Here is a 16,941-nt window from a genome sequence, read left to right on the forward strand (position 1 = left end):
GAAGGAGGATGCCGGGCTCTGCGGGGGGGGGGGGGGGGGGGTTTCGAGTCTCCCTGGACAGAATGAGGGGCTAGGGAACAACGGGGGCCGAGTTTGGCACCCGGGGAGGTGGTGGGGGGGGAAGCTCTGTTGTTTTGGGGGAGGAAGGGGGAGCTCTGCCCGGGCCGCTGTCCTAAGGGGGGTGGAGGGGCAGTGGGGGAGCCGGGCTCCCAGCGGCTCCGGAGCTGCCCGACGGGCAGGGCAGGGAGCCGGGGCGGAGCGGGGCGGGCTCGGGGCGGGCGGCGCGGCGGTCCCGCCCGCTCGGCTGCCTGCCGGGAGTTGTGGTCCGCGCTGCCGGCGGAACAGGCTGGAGCGGGGAGCCGGAGCGAGCCCCCGGCCGGGAGCGGCCCCTCGGCGGCCGGCAGGTGGGTAGCGGCCCCTAGGCGGGCGGCGCGGGGAGCGGGCCCCGCCCCTGCCGGGGTGCCCAGCTGTGGGGCTCCGGGGAGGGCCCCGGCTCCCCGCCCAGAGCCCGGCTGCAGGGGGTGTCATCGCGCCCCCAGAACAGCCAGGCTGGTGCCTGGGGCAGGGAGCCCGGGCTGTTGGCCAGCTCTGGGGCAGGGGCGCCCCGGGAGAGCCCTGGAGCAGGTGGGGACGTGGGGAGCTGCAGGTATTGTACGTGCTGCCCAGCCTGTGAGCCTTGGGCAAGAGACACGGGCACGGGGGCAGCGAGCCGGCCCCCAGCTGCCACCCTGCAAGGGAGAAGGCTGAAAGCCTTATGCCCAGGCTGTGGTTTCTGCTCCCCACGTTGGGTGCCTGTAGGGAAGGCGGTGGTGTCTGCTGGCAGGGTTGTGACCCGCCCAGTGGCACACCGCCACACAAACGCAGCTGCCTGCTGTAACCCTGCTTTGTTCCACAGCCTCTCTGGGGCTGGGGATGAGGCTGGTGACTCCATGTCGTGCCTTCCTCCCTGAGACTGACAGCTCACAAGACAGGTGTCAATCTGCTTCTGGGCTGTAGAGGCCGGATGTTAGAGGCCTGCCGGTGTAAATGGGAGAAAAGCCCAGAAGCAGGTTCCTTGGAGTGGATGTTCTTGAGGCTGGAGAGTTGAGGCTGGTGATCTCATGCTTGGCTGGGCACTCCACCACACCAACACAATAGAAATGCTGCTTTGAAAAAACACCTTGTGTTTCCATTACCATGGTAACAGGCGGCCTTCCCTCCCTTGCCCCAACTCTTGTCTGTGGTGAGGAGGGTCCCTCCTGGCACTGAAAACAGAAGGCTCCTCAAATGCAGAGTCTGGGACAGCACCCACACGTGACAAGGAAATGCTTCAGCAGCTTCAGCAGCAATCAGATCCAGCTCACAGCAAGGCCCAGTCCCACATGATGCAACAGCCAGTCTATTGTTTGAAAACTGCTGACAGCTCCAGTAAGAACCCTTTTGCCCAACTTTCTGCAGCCTCTAATCCTGCCTCAATTTGTTATGTAACATCTTTGCTGTCTACTACAGCAAAGCTACATTTTACACCGTATCCAGCTCCCATGTAATTTTAAAGTGATTGTCTCTGTTTTGAATGGGCCGTGGCTTATTATTAACTGGTGCTGCAGCTGCTGGATACCAGGCCACCAGTGCCTTTCATTAATAAATGGACTCAGGATTAGGGCACAGAACTGGCAGTTTCAGTGAGTGCACCCAGCCAAGCAGACTAAATCTTTCCAAACTGACCTGCCCCTCAGGCAGTTGTTCCTGTGGTCACTCAGCCTCAGCACTTCCCCAGTCCTGCTCTGAAGCAGAAAGGGGCTTTCTCCTGGCTTGCTGGCAGCACACACAGTTCTGGGAAACGGTCCTGCAGGCCTTTACCTCCAAAGGGGTTTGGCCCCCAGGGAAAGCGGCTGCTGAGGGTGTGTGGCTGTGGAGTTATCTTTGAGGGGCGTGTCTACAGATACATTTTTGAGAGGGTGGGAAGAGGTTTATTTGGTGTCTTCCCTGGGTAGTGCATTGTGGTGGCTGGAGCAAGCACTGGTGGTACCATCTAGGGAGAGCTGTGTTTTTTACCCTATTGACCATCCCCATTTGATCAATAGTTAGGGGGTGTGGGTGGAGCAGAGAGGTTCGACCTGTACTATTACAAGGAAAATCATTTCTGTATAAAACAACAAGTGGTCCTGTGGCACCTTAGAAACTAACAAAAATATACAGACAGTATTGTGAGCTTTCTTGGACAAAATCCACTTCCATGAAAGCTTGTGATAGATAGATAGATAGATAGATAGATAGATAGATAGATAGATAGATAGATAGATAGATAGATAGATAGATAGATAGATAGATAGATAGATAGATAGATAGATAGATAGATAGATTTGGCTAGTCTCTAAGGTGCTACAGGACTACTCATTTTTTTAAAGTTACAGACTAACACAGCTCCCCTTCTGACACTTTTAAACCACTTTACTCAACTATAAAGAAATATCAGCTACTTTATCCTCCAACTGCTTTATGGCATCTAACTGGCTAACTGCAAGAGATGCGTGTGTCCACTCTCTTCACTGCTAGTGCACTTTCTTTCACAATGATAGGAGCTATGTTTTGGAAAATGTCCACATCTTGAAAACCCCATTCCCCCTCCCCTCGCTTTCCTGCTCCATGATGTCCCTGTGAGAGAATTCAGGGCAAGCTGATGTATAGTGAGAGAAAGTCAGAGGAGCCGTGTCCTACTAAAGGGAACGCTTACTCTCAAATCCGCTTTGTAATTTCTCCATTCCGTTTCTCTGTCAGGTGCTTTCAAAAGATCCGTGACGGAATGCAGAAACAGAGCAGTCACTTGGAACTTTGTGGTTATTGATCTTTCAAAAATTGGTTCATTGTCAGTTGCCAAAATAACTCTCAGTTGCTCCTCTCTCCCCCCCCCCCTCCCGTATCCACCTGAGCACCTTTTCAGCTTCCATTTATTCACCAGGGCCTGCAGGCTCACATGGTGTTGAAAGGGTAGGGAATAGGGATTTGGAATTCCATTTAATCAGTTAACCAGTTAAGTATTATGTTTAACCAGTTAAGTGCTTAAACAGGAACAGGAGCAGGAGCGGGGTCGGGGGGGCTGCTTCTGCCTAGCCATGGGTGGAGGCTGCTCTGGCTTCACCAGGCTGGAATGCTCCCCTGCCCATAGCATGGTGGATTCGGGCTGCTCCGGCTAGGCAGGGCCACCAGTTAACTGTAACCAATAGCCCTTTCCTGGTAAAGGGCGATCCTTTCCAGTTCACCAGCTAACCATTCACATCCCTAGCAAGGAACTGAGGTTGCTTGATCGGCGATCTACCTGCCTAGGCCAGTAACTGTGTTATGGTAAAGAGAGTTACAGAGTGGAATAGCACCTTCTGTGTGGCAGGGTGTTTGGACTTTGGGGGCAGTCTGGCATTGCTGCTGGATTTGCTCTAACCCAAAAGAGCAGAGCATCTCAGGCTAGGCTTAGATAAACTGTGGCAACTCCTGGGGTGCCAATCCAGATCACTGCTCCACAGTGTGTGAAGCGCTACAGAAAGCACTGGATCTAGTAAGATGATTTCTGCCGCAAAGGGAGGACGTGGAGAAGGAAGCGATGACTCTCTAGACCTGCTCAGGGTTCGCACAGCGGGATGGCTTCAGAGAAATTAAAGGGAACTGAGAAATGTGTAAAATAAGAGATACAAAATAGGTCTCAAGACTGATTATGAAGCAGGCGGGAACGAGGCTCCCATGACCTAGTTGCGATAGAACAAGAGCTGGGGGGGAACCGGAGCACACAGCAGTCCACACCTCTCACTGGGACTTAGATATGTTTGGTTCATTGGATGGGGAAAAACCCAACAGCCTTTTTCGGGTTAGAGGCCACACACAAGCGAGAAGCAAAAAACAAACCAGCCCTGACTGACGTGGCCCCTGTCTGAGAAGCAGAAAGACACTCTCCACATTTCCTTCGCACACCAGAGTCTGGGGGGCTGGGATAGGGGATTTTGGGGGCCCTCCCAGGCCAAAAATGAGGGGTTCAGTGTGTCGGAGGAGGTTGCCAGGAAATAGGCTTGGGGTGTCTGGGCAGGAGGGAAGGTGCAGGACTGGGTTGGGGTCTGGGAGTGTGGTCGGGGGCAGGAGTGCACCAGGCAGGAGGTAGGGTGCAGGGACTGGGTGGGAAGATGGGTGCAGGAGTGTAGTTGCAGTGCCAGGCTGGTTGGGAAGGTGAGTGCAGGAACGGGCTGGGAGAGGGGGTCTGGGTGAGAGGCAGAGTGCAGGAACCACTTCCTCTTCATACCAGGACTGGCCTGTGGGTCAGATTTGGACCCAACTTGCCTGTTTCTAGCCTGCGAGACTCGGAGCTCCCCCACCTTCAGCGGGGAGCTGGCACTAGTGCTCCAGTCCTGTGGGGGCAAAACAGCTGGGGGGCTGCCGCACCAGCAGTGGCTCCCCAATGCTGGGTGGGGAGCCCTGAGTCTCAGGAGCTGGTTCCAGACAACCTGGGGTCTAGATTTGACCACTGGGCCTTAGCTTCCCCAGCCCTGAAAGCACAGATGTCAGGGGCCATATCTGAACAGTGCCATGGATGCTTGAGGAGTTCACCTGTCTGGTAACATGTATCTGTACTATTCAGAGCCAAGATGAGCCATACGCTCCCGGGCACCCCTCTCCTGGCAGCCCTAACGGGGCACGCTCATTTCTACTTAACGAGTCTGAAAGGAGAAAAGCTGGCATTTCACCAGCACGGATTCTGTTTTTAGTAACCACCTGAGTGGAATCATCTGTTCTCAGTGGAAAGCGCGCTGTTCCCTGAAAGGGGAGTCATTTCAGAGAGTTTAGATCCACGGCTAATCTGTGATGTGGTACGAGATACAGCTGTTAAAAGAGCATTCCTGGCTTCTCCCCTGGCTGCGCATCAACCAGGTTTTAGAAGTGATGCTGTAGCAGGCAGGAGGAAAGGATGCGGGGGAGCAGCACTGGCTCCGGCACTGAGCTCTAAGAGAGAGAGGAAGAATGTGCCCCCCTTGGGACAGAGGCGTCTCTGGGTAATCACTTGATGCCCCCCGGAACCTAGTTCACATCCTGTTTGAAATTTATGGAATAAAATGGGGGGGATGGGGATGGAGGAAACACAGCACAATCCAAGACCATGTCCATCTCCTGGTTAAGATAGTTGGCAGGGGTGTGTAGGGGCCTCGTTTCCTGTTCTATCTTCATTGGTCCCACTACTTTCATTTACATGACTTTGCTGAGTTCCAGCAGCTTGTGGAGTGGGATGCAGATCTCCTCGGCGCAGACGCTGAAGCCGACACCCAGTGAATAACTCCGGCCAGGAAAATCCCTCGTGCCCACCTGGGTTCTTGTTTTTCCAGCCCCTGCCTGTCCAATCTGCATTTGAGAACAAACCAACTTGGAACGTTGGCAGAGATGCCGCGGCAGATGCCTTGCTAGCAACAGCAGCACAGCAGGGCTTCCTGATCCTCTGAGGCACAGGCCTTGTCAAACATGTCAATGTGCACGTGAACAGCTATTGCAGCGCATACAAGTGTCCAGCAAACTGATGCAACTATGCTTCCCCAGGGCAAGCCCTACCCTCCAGGACCCTACTGACCTGCATGGTGTGGGTGCCTTTAAGAACCACGAGGACTGATCGCTTGGCCCTTTTATGCACCTCTAAGAACAGCTTCACAAACATGTCTTTGGAGTGGCTGCTGGACTGGAGCTGGTCACTGGATGGACTCCGAGACTTTATAGCTACAGGGATCCAGTCCTTCCGGGACTGTGACACCACTGCTCTGACAGCTGTGGCCTGCCTCTTGGTCCTGTTTGTTTGGTACTGTTACCATGTTGGCAGAGAGCAGCCCCGCACATACGTCACTGTGAATTCCCTCATGCAGAGCTCCGATCCCAACAGCTTACAGAACGGGTATGTTTACTGCCACTCCCCCGAGTGCGTGCGCTGCACACGTCATGACGGGCTTAACCAGAAACTCTATCACAATCTGCAGGAATATGCCAAGCGCTACTCCTGGTCTGGCATGGGCAGGATTCACAAGGGCATCCGAGAGCAAGGGCGCTACCTAAACAGCAGGCCATCCATCCAGAAGCCAGAAGTCTTCTTCCTACCGGACTTGCCCACAATGCCCTATTTCTCACGGGAGGCTCAAAAACACGATGTGGAGTTGCTGGAACGCAACTTCCAGACCATCCTGTGTGAATTCGAGACTCTCTACAAAGCTTTCTCCAACTGCAGCCTCCCGCAAGGATGGAAAATGAACAGCACGCCCAGTGGGGAGTGGTTCACCTTTTACCTGGTGAACCAGGGCACCTGCGTCCCCAGGAACTGCAGGAAGTGCCCACGGACGTATCGCTTACTGGGGAGCCTCCGCACCTACATTGGCAACAACGTCTTTGGGAACGCATGCATCTCTGTGCTGACCCCTGGCACGGTCATTGCGGAGCACTATGGACCAACCAACATCCGCATACGATGCCATTTAGGTATGTACCCAGTAGAAGTAGGGAAGAGCTACAGGTATTTTGTTTCCTTCTTTGATGCTAAACCTGATGTTCATTCTTCCAAGGCTGCGGAACTTAGGAGAGCCTGCTGCATTTTAAAGTACTGAGTTCCTATCCTGGCAGGCTTAGTCTGTTCTCAAAGTATAAGGAGGATGTCAAGACCGTCCTATGAAGGATGAAAAACTGATACAAGGATTAGACGTAGGGAGCTAGGGCAGGGTAGTCACAGCAGAGTCACGCTCGCAGTCTGAAGGGAAAGAGGGAATAGTTCCGTCTCAAATATGCATCTCAGGCGCAGTGGCCTAGAGCTAAGGAAGGAAACTAGTAAGCTTAGATTTTAGGAGACCGCTATGGAGTCAGAGAAATGGGGCAACGAAGCAGTGAGTCTCTGGGTGAAGGAGCATGACTGCAGACCCTCCTCTGTAACTCTTAGGGAGGAGGCTAAGGGTCCGGGGGCATGACCCAGCTACTCTTCTTGGTCCCTGCTAGCTGTGCGCCAGTGCTCGGATTGTGCATGACATCCAAAGCCACCGAGGATTCGGACCATGGTCTCTGTCTGCAGGAGCTGATCCTGGGCTTTTGCCAGATCTTTAGCACAAAAGGAAAGTTAAATAAGCCAGAGCTCCCACTGGGTGCAGCGGCAAGGGCTCCAGCCACCCCCAAGCTGCCTAGAGCGCTCCTTGGTCTCCAGCTCGGCAGCCAAAGGGTTTCTGTTCTGCACCCCCATCAAAAAAAATCAGACCCTTTAAAATCACATGGCTAGACAGAGCTTAGCGGTCTGAAAACTGGGGGGAAGGGGAGACGCTCATTTCCTGGCAGGCTGTGAAGTGAGGGGGCCATTCTGGGCTACTCCAGAGGCTGGAGAACCATGGCGTTAGATACCATCCCTCCATGTGCACCAGAGCAGAGTCTGAGTGGCTGTGGAGGCTGTGCCCCTCCTGCAGCTCCATCAGCTGGGGCAGGGATGCTGCACGCGTGGCTCAGGGTTTGCTGCTGGGAAATGACTGTCATGCGGAAGGGCCTGCCTCCAAGCAGAAGCCTCAGAGGGGGCAGCTTGAATGGATGCTGCAGGGGCCTGGTTTTGAGCACATCCACATGGGGAGGAGCACCCCAGCTAGTATCTGGCCTCTGGAGAATGGCCTCTGAGCAGAGCCCAACACCTACAGCACAAAGAGCTGAAAGCCTGGATTGCTGTCTATTCCCGGGAGCCCGCTAGCCCTCAGCACAGCCCAGACTGGGGTAGTGTCCGTGCCGCACAGAGCCAGGAGTCTGGAACATGGACAGCAGACAAGTCTGTGGTGGGGGAAGAATCTGCATGTGGCCCTGCCACACAACTGGCCAGCTGCCTCCACTGGCACCGTCCCCCTCCCCCAATCCCCCAGCACTTGCTTGTTGTTTTTAAGTTCGACACAAGCTTCAAAGCATCTCTCTAGCCCCAGAGGTTTACCAGGCCAGCTAGAGCCATGCTTCCCCCCACCCCTGCCCCTTGAGCCCAGCTGGGGAGCTGGCTGGGTCTGGTGTGGGGCTTGGCTGGAGAAAGACATAGAACTCTGACTCAACTTCCCCATCTTCTCTGCTTTGGAAAGGGTTGGCCGAGGCATGTAGCAGTGATGCAACTACTAGACACCGCCTGCCACAGCTCCTGCCTGCTCAGCCTGGCTGGCCGTGTAGCCTGCCCCATAAAGTCAGGGCAGCAGCATCCTAGAAGGCATCCCAGCCAGGGGCCTGGCTCTCAGCAGCACAGAACCTCCTCGTCTCAGGCCTCACCCCTGGACTCTGTGCCCCTGGGGTAGGAGCTGCAGCCTCAGCATTGCCTTGGGCTGCTAAACTTCAGCTCACCTGGCTTGTGTGCAAGCCAAGGGCCATCTGCGATGGAGGCTGGTCAGCTCAGAGCCACTCGGGCGAGGGGAGTAGCCCAGTGGGGTACAGGCATGACAGGAGCAGCACCGCCTGGGTCATGGCCTGGCCTATGTTGTGCCCTTCCCTCCTCCCCCTGTGGAGCTGGGGAGGAAGATTGCACCAGCAGGGCTGGGCTGTTCTTTGTGGCATTTCCCGGACCCCTCCTTCATGTGCTCTGAGAGCACTGGGCCTAGGCCAGGGCACCCTAGAGTGCTCCCCATGTGTTTAACTCTTCCCTGCCATAGCACTTTGGTCCTGGCTCCCGCAGTGGGGAGCAGAGACCCCTACGAAGCTCCCCTGTGCTCTTGCAGCTCCACCACCAGCGTGCACTGCCTTGGGGAGCCTGCCCTTGGAGAAGGCAAAGCTCCGTTGGGGCGTGAGCATGTTGCTGAATGGCCTCACTGCACCCTCTCTTGGCACAAGTTCCTGGCTCCCCTCCCTGGATGCCCAGGGCCAGGGGCAGAGCCCAGTTCCAGCCTCTCCCCTCCAGCCAGAGGGTGTCAGCCGGGCACTGCCGAGCCCATCTCCTAAGCCATGGATCCTGCTACCCAAGCGGATTTGGATGGAGGACGCTGTGCGCAGACGGAACCAGGGATTGTTTTGCAGTCTCTGAACGTACATCAAAGAGACATGAACTCACTCTCCTGCGTGGCTGGGAGCCCTGCTGTGCCCATGTGGCTTTGACATCAGGCAGCCCCCTGTGGTGGGTTAGCTGAATGCCTGGGGCCTGCAGCAGCATCTGAACAGCTGCCAGCTGTTAGCACTGAGATCCAGGAGTGTCCCCCCACAGTTATACACAGTCTGATGCTTCCCCCCCCCCCCCATTCCTCTGTAGCAGCCAGACCTCCAGGATGTACTGAGGGGTGGTGCTTTCACAAACCAAAAGAGGCAAAATCAAGGAGTCAGCTGCTTGCTGTGTGTCTTGGGTGTATTAATGGCCCAAAAAGAGTCCAGGGGGTCATTGGTCAGGCAGTAGTGTCATGTTTAGCTGGGCCTTTCTGTGTTTCTCCGCATGAAGGTAGATGTAAGGCCCTGTCACCATGGTAGCAGAGCAGTTCTCACATACTGCTGAATTTTGACCTTGCAGCTGTGGTGGGAGGGGCACTGCTAGCCCCATGATATAGAGGGAGATCTCAGCCACCAGCCAGATTCAAGGGCTGGGCCAAGGGAGTCTGTGACTGAGGCAAGAATTGAACCCGGTCTCTTGAGAGTCACAGTCCAGTTCCCACCCCTTGGACTAGTGCAGAACATCTTTGCTTGCCTCAAATATTCAGTCCACAGCCAGAGAAATGCACCAGGTTCCTGCTTCAGGCCTGTCCTTTGTGCTTTGAGCACTGCCCCCTCAAATGAGTCGCACAGGAAATGAGTCTGTGGTAGCAAGTGAGTCCCTGGCAGGCCCTGAAATACACCCCACCTTCAGTTATCATCCGGGGCTGTGCAGCTGCCGGGTACTGGACTGGGGGGAATCAGTGTGGAGAGAGGGTGCCCTCGCTGAGGTAGGTGGAGGTGCAGGCCAGGACGGAGCTGCATTGGCTGAGCTGGGTGGGAACAGAGCCAGGCCTGGAATACGATGTGGAAACCTCCATGGAGCTCCTGCCTAAGTTCCAAGCACTGCAGACCGGGTGTAGCATTTCTGGCAAAGCTCCTCTTTACATCAATCCACTTCTGGCTCAGTGCTGGCCCCTGCTGAGAGCCATACACGTCTGGGACGTGGACAGAAGCAGCTCCTTGCACTCCATCCCTGGCTGCAGTACAAGCCACCTCCCCCTTCACTTCTCCCCCCCTCCCCTCCTCGCAGAACAGCTGCTTGGATTTTAGCCCTTGGGCTGAGTCAGTTTCCTCCTCAGGCTCTCCTGGCTCTTAAGTGCCAGGGCAGGCTGGGCTGGGCAGCTGCTGGTGGCTGTCCAGCACCTCACGGCTCTGCCAGGTGAGAAGGGATTTGGGCTTCAGGCTGGTGGAGCTCAGTGAGATGGGATTGTGATGAAATAGGGGGGTTGGAGATGCACAGCACAGCAGCCTGAGTGATGAGGGAGGCTGGCAGAAATCCCTATTGCCAGGGCTTGGCCATGTATCCCAGTCCACAGCTCTCACACAGGGCTCAGTTGGTCCCTAAGGAAAAGGGCCAGTTTAGCCACCTAGATGCTGCTTCCCACAACTCAGCCCCTCCTCTTCTCTCTCCTGTGTTGTGTACCTCAAGGGCTGAAGACTCCCAGCAACTGTGAGCTGGTGGTGGGCGGTGAGCCCCAGTGCTGGGCCAAGGGCCGATGCCTCCTGTTTGACGATTCCTTCCTGCACACTGCGTTTCATGAAGGCAAGTACAGCACGCCCCACCCTGCCCCTGCCAGCTCCCTGTGCCTTGGCAGGCCTTGCCATCTGCCTCCCTCCGCTCGCATGCGCCCCTCTAGCCTCCTCCAGCCTCAGCTAGGGAGGGACACGCTGGGGCAAGTACAGCAAAATCACATCCCAGCCTCGCCTCCAAGGCCTGGAAAAGCTTGGGTCAATGGCTTGGCTTTCCCTGCACCCCTTGGTCCCAAACACTGGGAATGGGCAGCAGCTCTGACCCAATCAGTGGAATCTCAGTGAAACCTCGTCCCTGCAGATTCTGCACCCAGACCCTTCCTCAGAGAAATGTTAGGTATTTACCCAACCCCAGCCTTGCGTGGCTCACCCGTCACTAATCCTCCTAGAGAGGAGACACTCAGCATCCTAAGGACCCAGGGCCCAGTTTCCTTGGCTGAATCAGCTGCTCAGCCTGGTGTGTGTTTGTATTAATGTGTCTGTGACTGTTTCAACTTTGCAGAATTGTCACCGGCCTTAACCAGCCCAGGCCTGAGGCCACTTTGTCTGCCTTTCCCATGGCCACAGGGAGCATGAAACCTGTATGTGGCAGAAGTGTTGCCAAACTGCGGTGGGGTAAATGCAAAGGGCAGCCATGCCCTGATTCCCACTGTACCCGGGAGCCAGCTAGCACCACACAAGCTGCTTTTCTGGCCAGTAACAATGACAGGCAGCACCAGGGACAGGTCAGGATAGGGCAAATGGTGTGATGTGTTTGATATGCCAAATAGCCCCTTTACTTTGAACCAGCAAGTGATGCTCCAATGCTGACACTACCTCCTCCCTTATCTCTGAGAGCACTGGTCCCCAACCAGTCACCCAGCTCTTCTGCCATTTCCCTAGTACTCATGCTGGCGGTCTGACTCCTGTTTCAGGCCCTGGAATTCCTGCTGAACCCATTCCTCCTCTGTGGGTCAGGTGTGCTCTGAGGCCTACTCTCTGACTTTGGTCTGGAACTCAGGCAGGGTCTTGGGGGACAGCTCTCTGTCCTTTGCTGTGGCCTGGCCAGGGGCGGCCCTAGACTAGCTGCCAGCAACTGGCGCCCTAGGCGAACCCTGCAATCAGCGCCCCCACCTCCAAACCCCTCAATGATATTGCACCACCATTTGGAGCCCCATTTAACGTGGCGCCCTAGGCGACCGCCTAGTTCACCTATATGGACGGACCACCCCTGGGCCTAGCTGATGTGCCCCATGCTGCTTACAGCCCAGGGGAAAGGATGGGCACCCGGTACTTGTTTTATGTCCCTTTCCTTTCACTTGGGTTGGGCTGGGCTGCTGTTTCCCTTTTGGGCGTTCTGCTGACTTAATATGGATGAGTCATTGATGGGATGACAGCTGCTGCCAGGCGGTTTTACTTAGGGGAGTATATTGCAGGAATGGGTGAGCAAGAACTGCTAGAGCACTCAGAAACCAGCTCTTCCTGCCCCCCTGGGAGATTGCCAAAGGGTTCTGGGAAAGAGACAAAAGTGAATCTTGGGATTTGCATGCCAAGCAGTGCCAGATGCACTCAGCGTTGGGCAGGAAACCCTCCAAGGACAGTTGGGTTGTGTCTAGACTCAAGTTTTTCCGCAAAATCAACTGCTTTTGCGGAAAAACTTGCCAGCTGTCTGCATTTCCTACTGTAAGAAATCAGTGCTTCTTGCGGAAGTGCTATGCTGCTCCCGTTCTGGCAAAAGCCCTCTTGCACAGATCATTTGCGCAAGAGGGCCAGTGTAGACAGCACAGGACTGTTTTGCGCAAAAAAGCCCCGATGGCTAAAATGGCGATCAGGGCTTTTTTGCACAGTGTTGGGCAGGAAACCATCCAAGGACAGTTGCTGTGTGGCTGGAGACTTGGTAGCGGGCGTCGGTCTCACCTAGTTAGTGCGGAACCAATTGCACAACCTGGGGTAGGAGGCATGGTGCTGCTGTGGGGAGAGCATCAGATGAGAGCCTGGCCAGTAGTCAACAACTACTGTGCCTTTTAGTAGAACTGGATTGGACACAGAGCCCAGTGGGGGACACTGTTAAAGCCTCAGTGGAAATGCTCCTCCTCCCACCCCCAGTATTCTGGCCATTGTCTAAAGGGATCAATACGTTCCCCCGGTTCAGACGCTTGCTGCCATTCCATGGACAGACAGTTTCCCTTCCTGGTCCCAGTGGTTCCGTGTCTGGGCATTGTACAGGCTGCTGAGCAGAGCCCTGCAAATCCGCAGGTGGGAGCCACGAGTGCGGATGCGGAGCTCCGTGGCTCATTTTTGCAGATGCGGATACTGATTTTGTGTCCACTCCACGCGGGGCTCTGGTGCTGCACCTGCCACCCATGTGATGTGGAGGAAGAGGAGGTGGGGGGGAGGGGATTGTGTCACCCCAGTTACAGCTGCTCATCTGCCTGAAGCTCTTGGGCTCCCTCTGGCTGAAAATCTTCTCAGAAGTCTGGGCTGGAGGACAGGCCAAGGGCAGCCTGTGGTAGAGACTGGCTAGCGTTGCTCAAGGAACAGGAGCAGAACCTTCTATGTTACACTGGGGAGCACAGTTGCACTGCTTCCTGGGTGGTCTCTGTTGCAGGCAGGAGGGCAGTAGGCTGACACCCCAGCCAGCATGAAGTCCAGACAGGTTGCTGTTCTGAGCGCCAGGGGAGCTGTGTCCCTGGCGGTCCCTGCAGCCAGCATGGAGCAGCACTGTGGTCTGAGCGCCGGGAACGCTGCTGGTGCCTCATGGCTGGGCTCTTGTGTTCTGTGCAGGTCCCCCTGAAGAGGGCCCTCGTGTGGTCTTTATGGTGGATTTGTGGCACCCGAATGTTGCAGCTGCTGAGCGCCAAGCCCTTGATTTTATCTTTGCTCCAGGACGATGATCGTGCTTCCTTGCCCTAGTGGGTTCGAGGGCAGGTGGCTGACCCGCTGGGGCCTTGCCTTGGGCAGCCCCACTGCTGTACCGTCGGTCGCCATACCTGGGAGCCTGCCTCACCTGAAACCTCTCCCATACCCACACAGTGTTGGGGTTTCCTCTCTCGTGGGTTAGTGTAAATGGAAGCTTCCAGCTTGTGTTCACTTACAGTCACTTCCTTTCCGTCGCTGCTTCCGGGATTTCTTTCTGCCATGAGAGTGCGCTAGGCTCACTCTGTGATTTTGCTGCTGTCCTACCTTACGTTGCTACTGTGTTTGCAGTGTTCAGAATTAGAGTAACGAAATCAAGGGTGTTTGTTTGAATGTAATAATGTAACATTTCCTATGGTCATAAAAAAAGCAAGGTCAGCAAAAGGCTGTGCTCAGCCTGTGTGTGTCACTGTTTACAGTCACCGCGTGGACAACTCGGACAGCCAAATGGAAACGGCTGAGGAGCCCAGTGGTCTCCCCACTCCTTGATGCAGAATTGGGTGATGTTGCTCTGCAAACACAAGCTCTGTGCTAGTACGTAGGGATGGGGGGGGGCCAGAGGCTTTTAAAAACATCTCCCTCCAAGGTGCAAACAGCACGGGAGGAGGCTGCCTAGGGGTGGGGGGGAAGCGCTGGTGCTTTCAAGCAGACAGTGACTGTCCTTTGGCCTGTTGCCACAAGCCCTCACTTGGGTCAGCATGGCTGGGAAAACACAAACCAGCATTTTGGGAGCTTTCAGCTGAGAGCAATCAAGGGGCTTAGCCCAAGGCAGCTGAGCCAGTTAAACTCTGCCAGGGAGACTTACACACAAAACTCAAAGCTTAATTTTGAGCAAAGGTTCTTATTTGCCTAAACCCTTCAGAGAGTTGTTACCTTATGCTCTCTGGGCTGGGGTGTGCACAGCCATTGGCAAAGAGTTGTGTGAAAGTAGAGCAACTGAGTTGCCCAAGCACCTGAGGAAGTTGGTCTGTGGTTCTCTTGTCTTCTCTCCCAGTGCAGTGTCATGATGCTTTCTGCTGCCCTCTGAAGGCAGTCTTCAATAACTGACCAGAGCATTCTAGTGGAAGGGAAATAGCCTTCTCTACCTGTAAGAGTCCTGTCCACCAGCTAACCCCTGTGTTTTTCTTGGAGAGTATCCAATTGTCTGTGTGTCTCAGTACAGAGCTAATGTCAGGTGTATAGTGTGTAGCGCAGCATGTCATGTATGCAGCCAAATGTACTTGCTATTCTGACGGGAAAGCAAATGTGGTAATGGTAACTGCTGAAGGAGGAAAATGAATCCACAAGGGTCCCTGGATTTCTCACTACTGAATGATGTACAAGGGAAAAGTATACAGCTGAGTTCAAAGGCGTTTTCTACACAGATTTTTCAATGATTAAATTGCAAGCTAAGGCAGACATTTCAAATACAGCTGAAGTATTTTTACACAAATATCTTCTTAAAAGAATGCCTGCAGTGCATGATTTCTACACACGTTGAATACTTTGTGATAGAATTACAAAGGAAGCAGGCTGACTCGGTAACTGTGTTACAGTTTGGTGCCGTTTGTAACAGTGCTTAAGGAAGACTACCAATAAACCGTTGTGCTGAAAAATGGAATGGGCTCTGTGTGGGGAAGTTGGGGTTGGGGGGATTTTCTGCCCTTGCCCCTGATGGCTTGGTTGCAGTTACCTGGGAATTTGGATCCTTGCTGCTTGGGTCTGTCAAGATGCCCTTTATGTGTAATGCTGGCAGATTAGAGGTACCAGCTGAACTTCTCTAGTCCAGCACCTTCAGGACCTGACTGGACCCAAACCAGAGACTTTGCTGAACCACAGGAGGTCGATATTGTCTAGCAGCATCACCAACACTTCCACGGCTTGTTGGGCTCTGAAAAGACATTTTGGGGTGAACTAGAGCTAAGTAACAGCACAGAACACTGAGAGCCAGGACTGGTGTCTGTAAACAAACAGTACGGGACCACAGGAAATTTGGCCACACCCATGATTTGTGAACATCTGGCTCACTAAAATCATGCTGGACCATAGATATTGCCAGACCAGAGAGGTTCAACCTGAATTGGAGAGGAGAGCTGCAGGACCAGATCTGGAGCAGCATCTCTAAGAGGAAACAGGCATGCGTAGGACAGAGAAGGGCCTGGAGGCAGGACTGGGACTGTGCAGAGATGCTGTACTGGGGGCAGAGGACAGGAGAAACAGACTAGTTTTAAGTCCAATCCCAAGCACCGCTAAGAAGAGCTGGGGCTGTCAAGCACACGCTAGGGCCAAAGGCCACAGTTCCACGGGAGGAGTGCCAGGTGAAAGCAGACCCAGTCAGCATGCTGAGTCTAAGGCAGGATGTGAGATTGGCGCAGAAGGTTCAAACTAGCACTGAGGAGCTGGTTTTGGAGGAGCAGACAGTCCCCTTCCCCCAACAGTGCCAAACAGGGATACTTGACTGCAACATTTCCGTGCACAAAATGGCAGCCAGGGCCAGGACATTGCGCTGGGGGCAGTCACAAGGTGGGGCTTGCAGTTCTGGGCTCCCTTCTTCCACATGCTGTGGAGCTGCCTGGGAGCAGCTGACTCCCCAGCAGCACAGCCAGCATTTGAGCCTGCTGCCAGTGTGCTGCAGCTGAGAGTCCCAGCGCGATGCCTTTTCTTAGTAGGTTAGTTAAGTGCCAGGACAGGCATGCAAGGGAAGTGAAGCAAGACAGGTCCCAATTCAGCCTTCCCAGGAAATTACTTCTGGGGGCGCTGGGAAATGGCAGCAGGGCCCAGGGTAGGAAGCAGATTTATCACCCTGTAATTCCATATATTGCACTAAATAACCCATTTCACTGTGACTGCCCCTGCTCAGCTGAGCTCAGTTGTAGCTGGCTACCCAGTGATACAGTGCCTGGCTCTGCAGCTCTGCACAAGCTCAGAGCCCAGAGTCCATGGCTCACCTCGTCCTGCCACATGGCACCTCCCGTCTCTTCTGAAGGCCAGAGCAAGCTCCTGGCAGCCAAGGAGTCTCCTGGGCTGCCAGGGACAGGCTGGTCTGGAAGGGCATCTTTGGCAGCAGGAACCCTCTCTCTGGCTATAGAGCCATGTTCTGTGCAGCCGGGGACAGGATGACATCACCAGTGCTCCCTGCTCATCTCACTCCACTTCCCCACAAAAGGCAGCACTCAGACACTGGGGTATGTAGCTAGCATGCTCCTGTTTGGGTAGGGCTCTAGGACAATCCCAAAGACAGGAAACTGCTGCTGGGCCCTCTGTGACTTCCAGTGACTCCTTGGCACATGTCTGCGATGGTGCAAACCATCTCCGTGACAGCCACACGCAACAATCAGCAGCAGACACAGAGTGAGGGGGCAGGGGGAACTGGTCAGCTGCCCTGCT

The 16,941-nt window shown here is 54.8% G+C and overlaps 1 protein-coding gene across 4 annotated transcripts; it reads left to right on the plus strand.

Moving 5' to 3' along the window:
* The first annotated feature begins 259 nt into the window (after nucleotides 1–259).
* Nucleotides 260–15,175, plus strand: ASPHD2 (aspartate beta-hydroxylase domain containing 2). Of its 4 annotated transcripts, none has more exons than XM_075898899.1 (4): nucleotides 260–404; nucleotides 5,337–6,465; nucleotides 10,580–10,693; nucleotides 13,444–15,175. In XM_075898899.1, the coding sequence occupies exons 2-4, from the start codon at nucleotides 5,580–5,582 to the stop codon at nucleotides 13,551–13,553; spliced, it is 1,110 nt and encodes a 369-aa protein (XP_075755014.1). In that variant the 5' UTR covers nucleotides 260–404; nucleotides 5,337–5,579; the 3' UTR covers nucleotides 13,554–15,175. The 4 variants fall into 4 exon arrangements, with proteins under 4 accessions (XP_075755014.1, XP_075755012.1, XP_075755013.1 ...); XM_075898897.1 differs by having other exon boundaries at nucleotides 262–404; nucleotides 5,224–6,465; XM_075898898.1 differs by having other exon boundaries at nucleotides 282–404; nucleotides 5,227–6,465.
* Nucleotides 15,176–16,941: the final 1,766 nt, after the last annotated feature.

The sequence above is a fragment of the Pelodiscus sinensis genome, chromosome 15 (genome assembly GCF_049634645.1).
Source record: "Pelodiscus sinensis isolate JC-2024 chromosome 15, ASM4963464v1, whole genome shotgun sequence".
NCBI classification, from domain to species: Eukaryota; Metazoa; Chordata; order Testudines; family Trionychidae; genus Pelodiscus; species Pelodiscus sinensis.

What these genes read in the sequence shown, in the direction of transcription:
- ASPHD2 (XM_075898899.1), top strand. Translation starts at nt 5,580, where the DNA reads ATGGTGTGGGTGCCTTTAAGAACCACGAGGACTGATCGCTTGGCCCTT. An exon ending in CCGCATACGATGCCATTTAG is followed by an intron (nt 6,466 to 10,579) that starts GTATGTACCCAG and finishes GTGTACCTCAAG; the next exon opens with GGCTGAAGACTCCCAGCAAC. An exon ending in GCACACTGCGTTTCATGAAG is followed by an intron (nt 10,694 to 13,443) that starts GCAAGTACAGCA and finishes TGTTCTGTGCAG; the next exon opens with GTCCCCCTGAAGAGGGCCCT.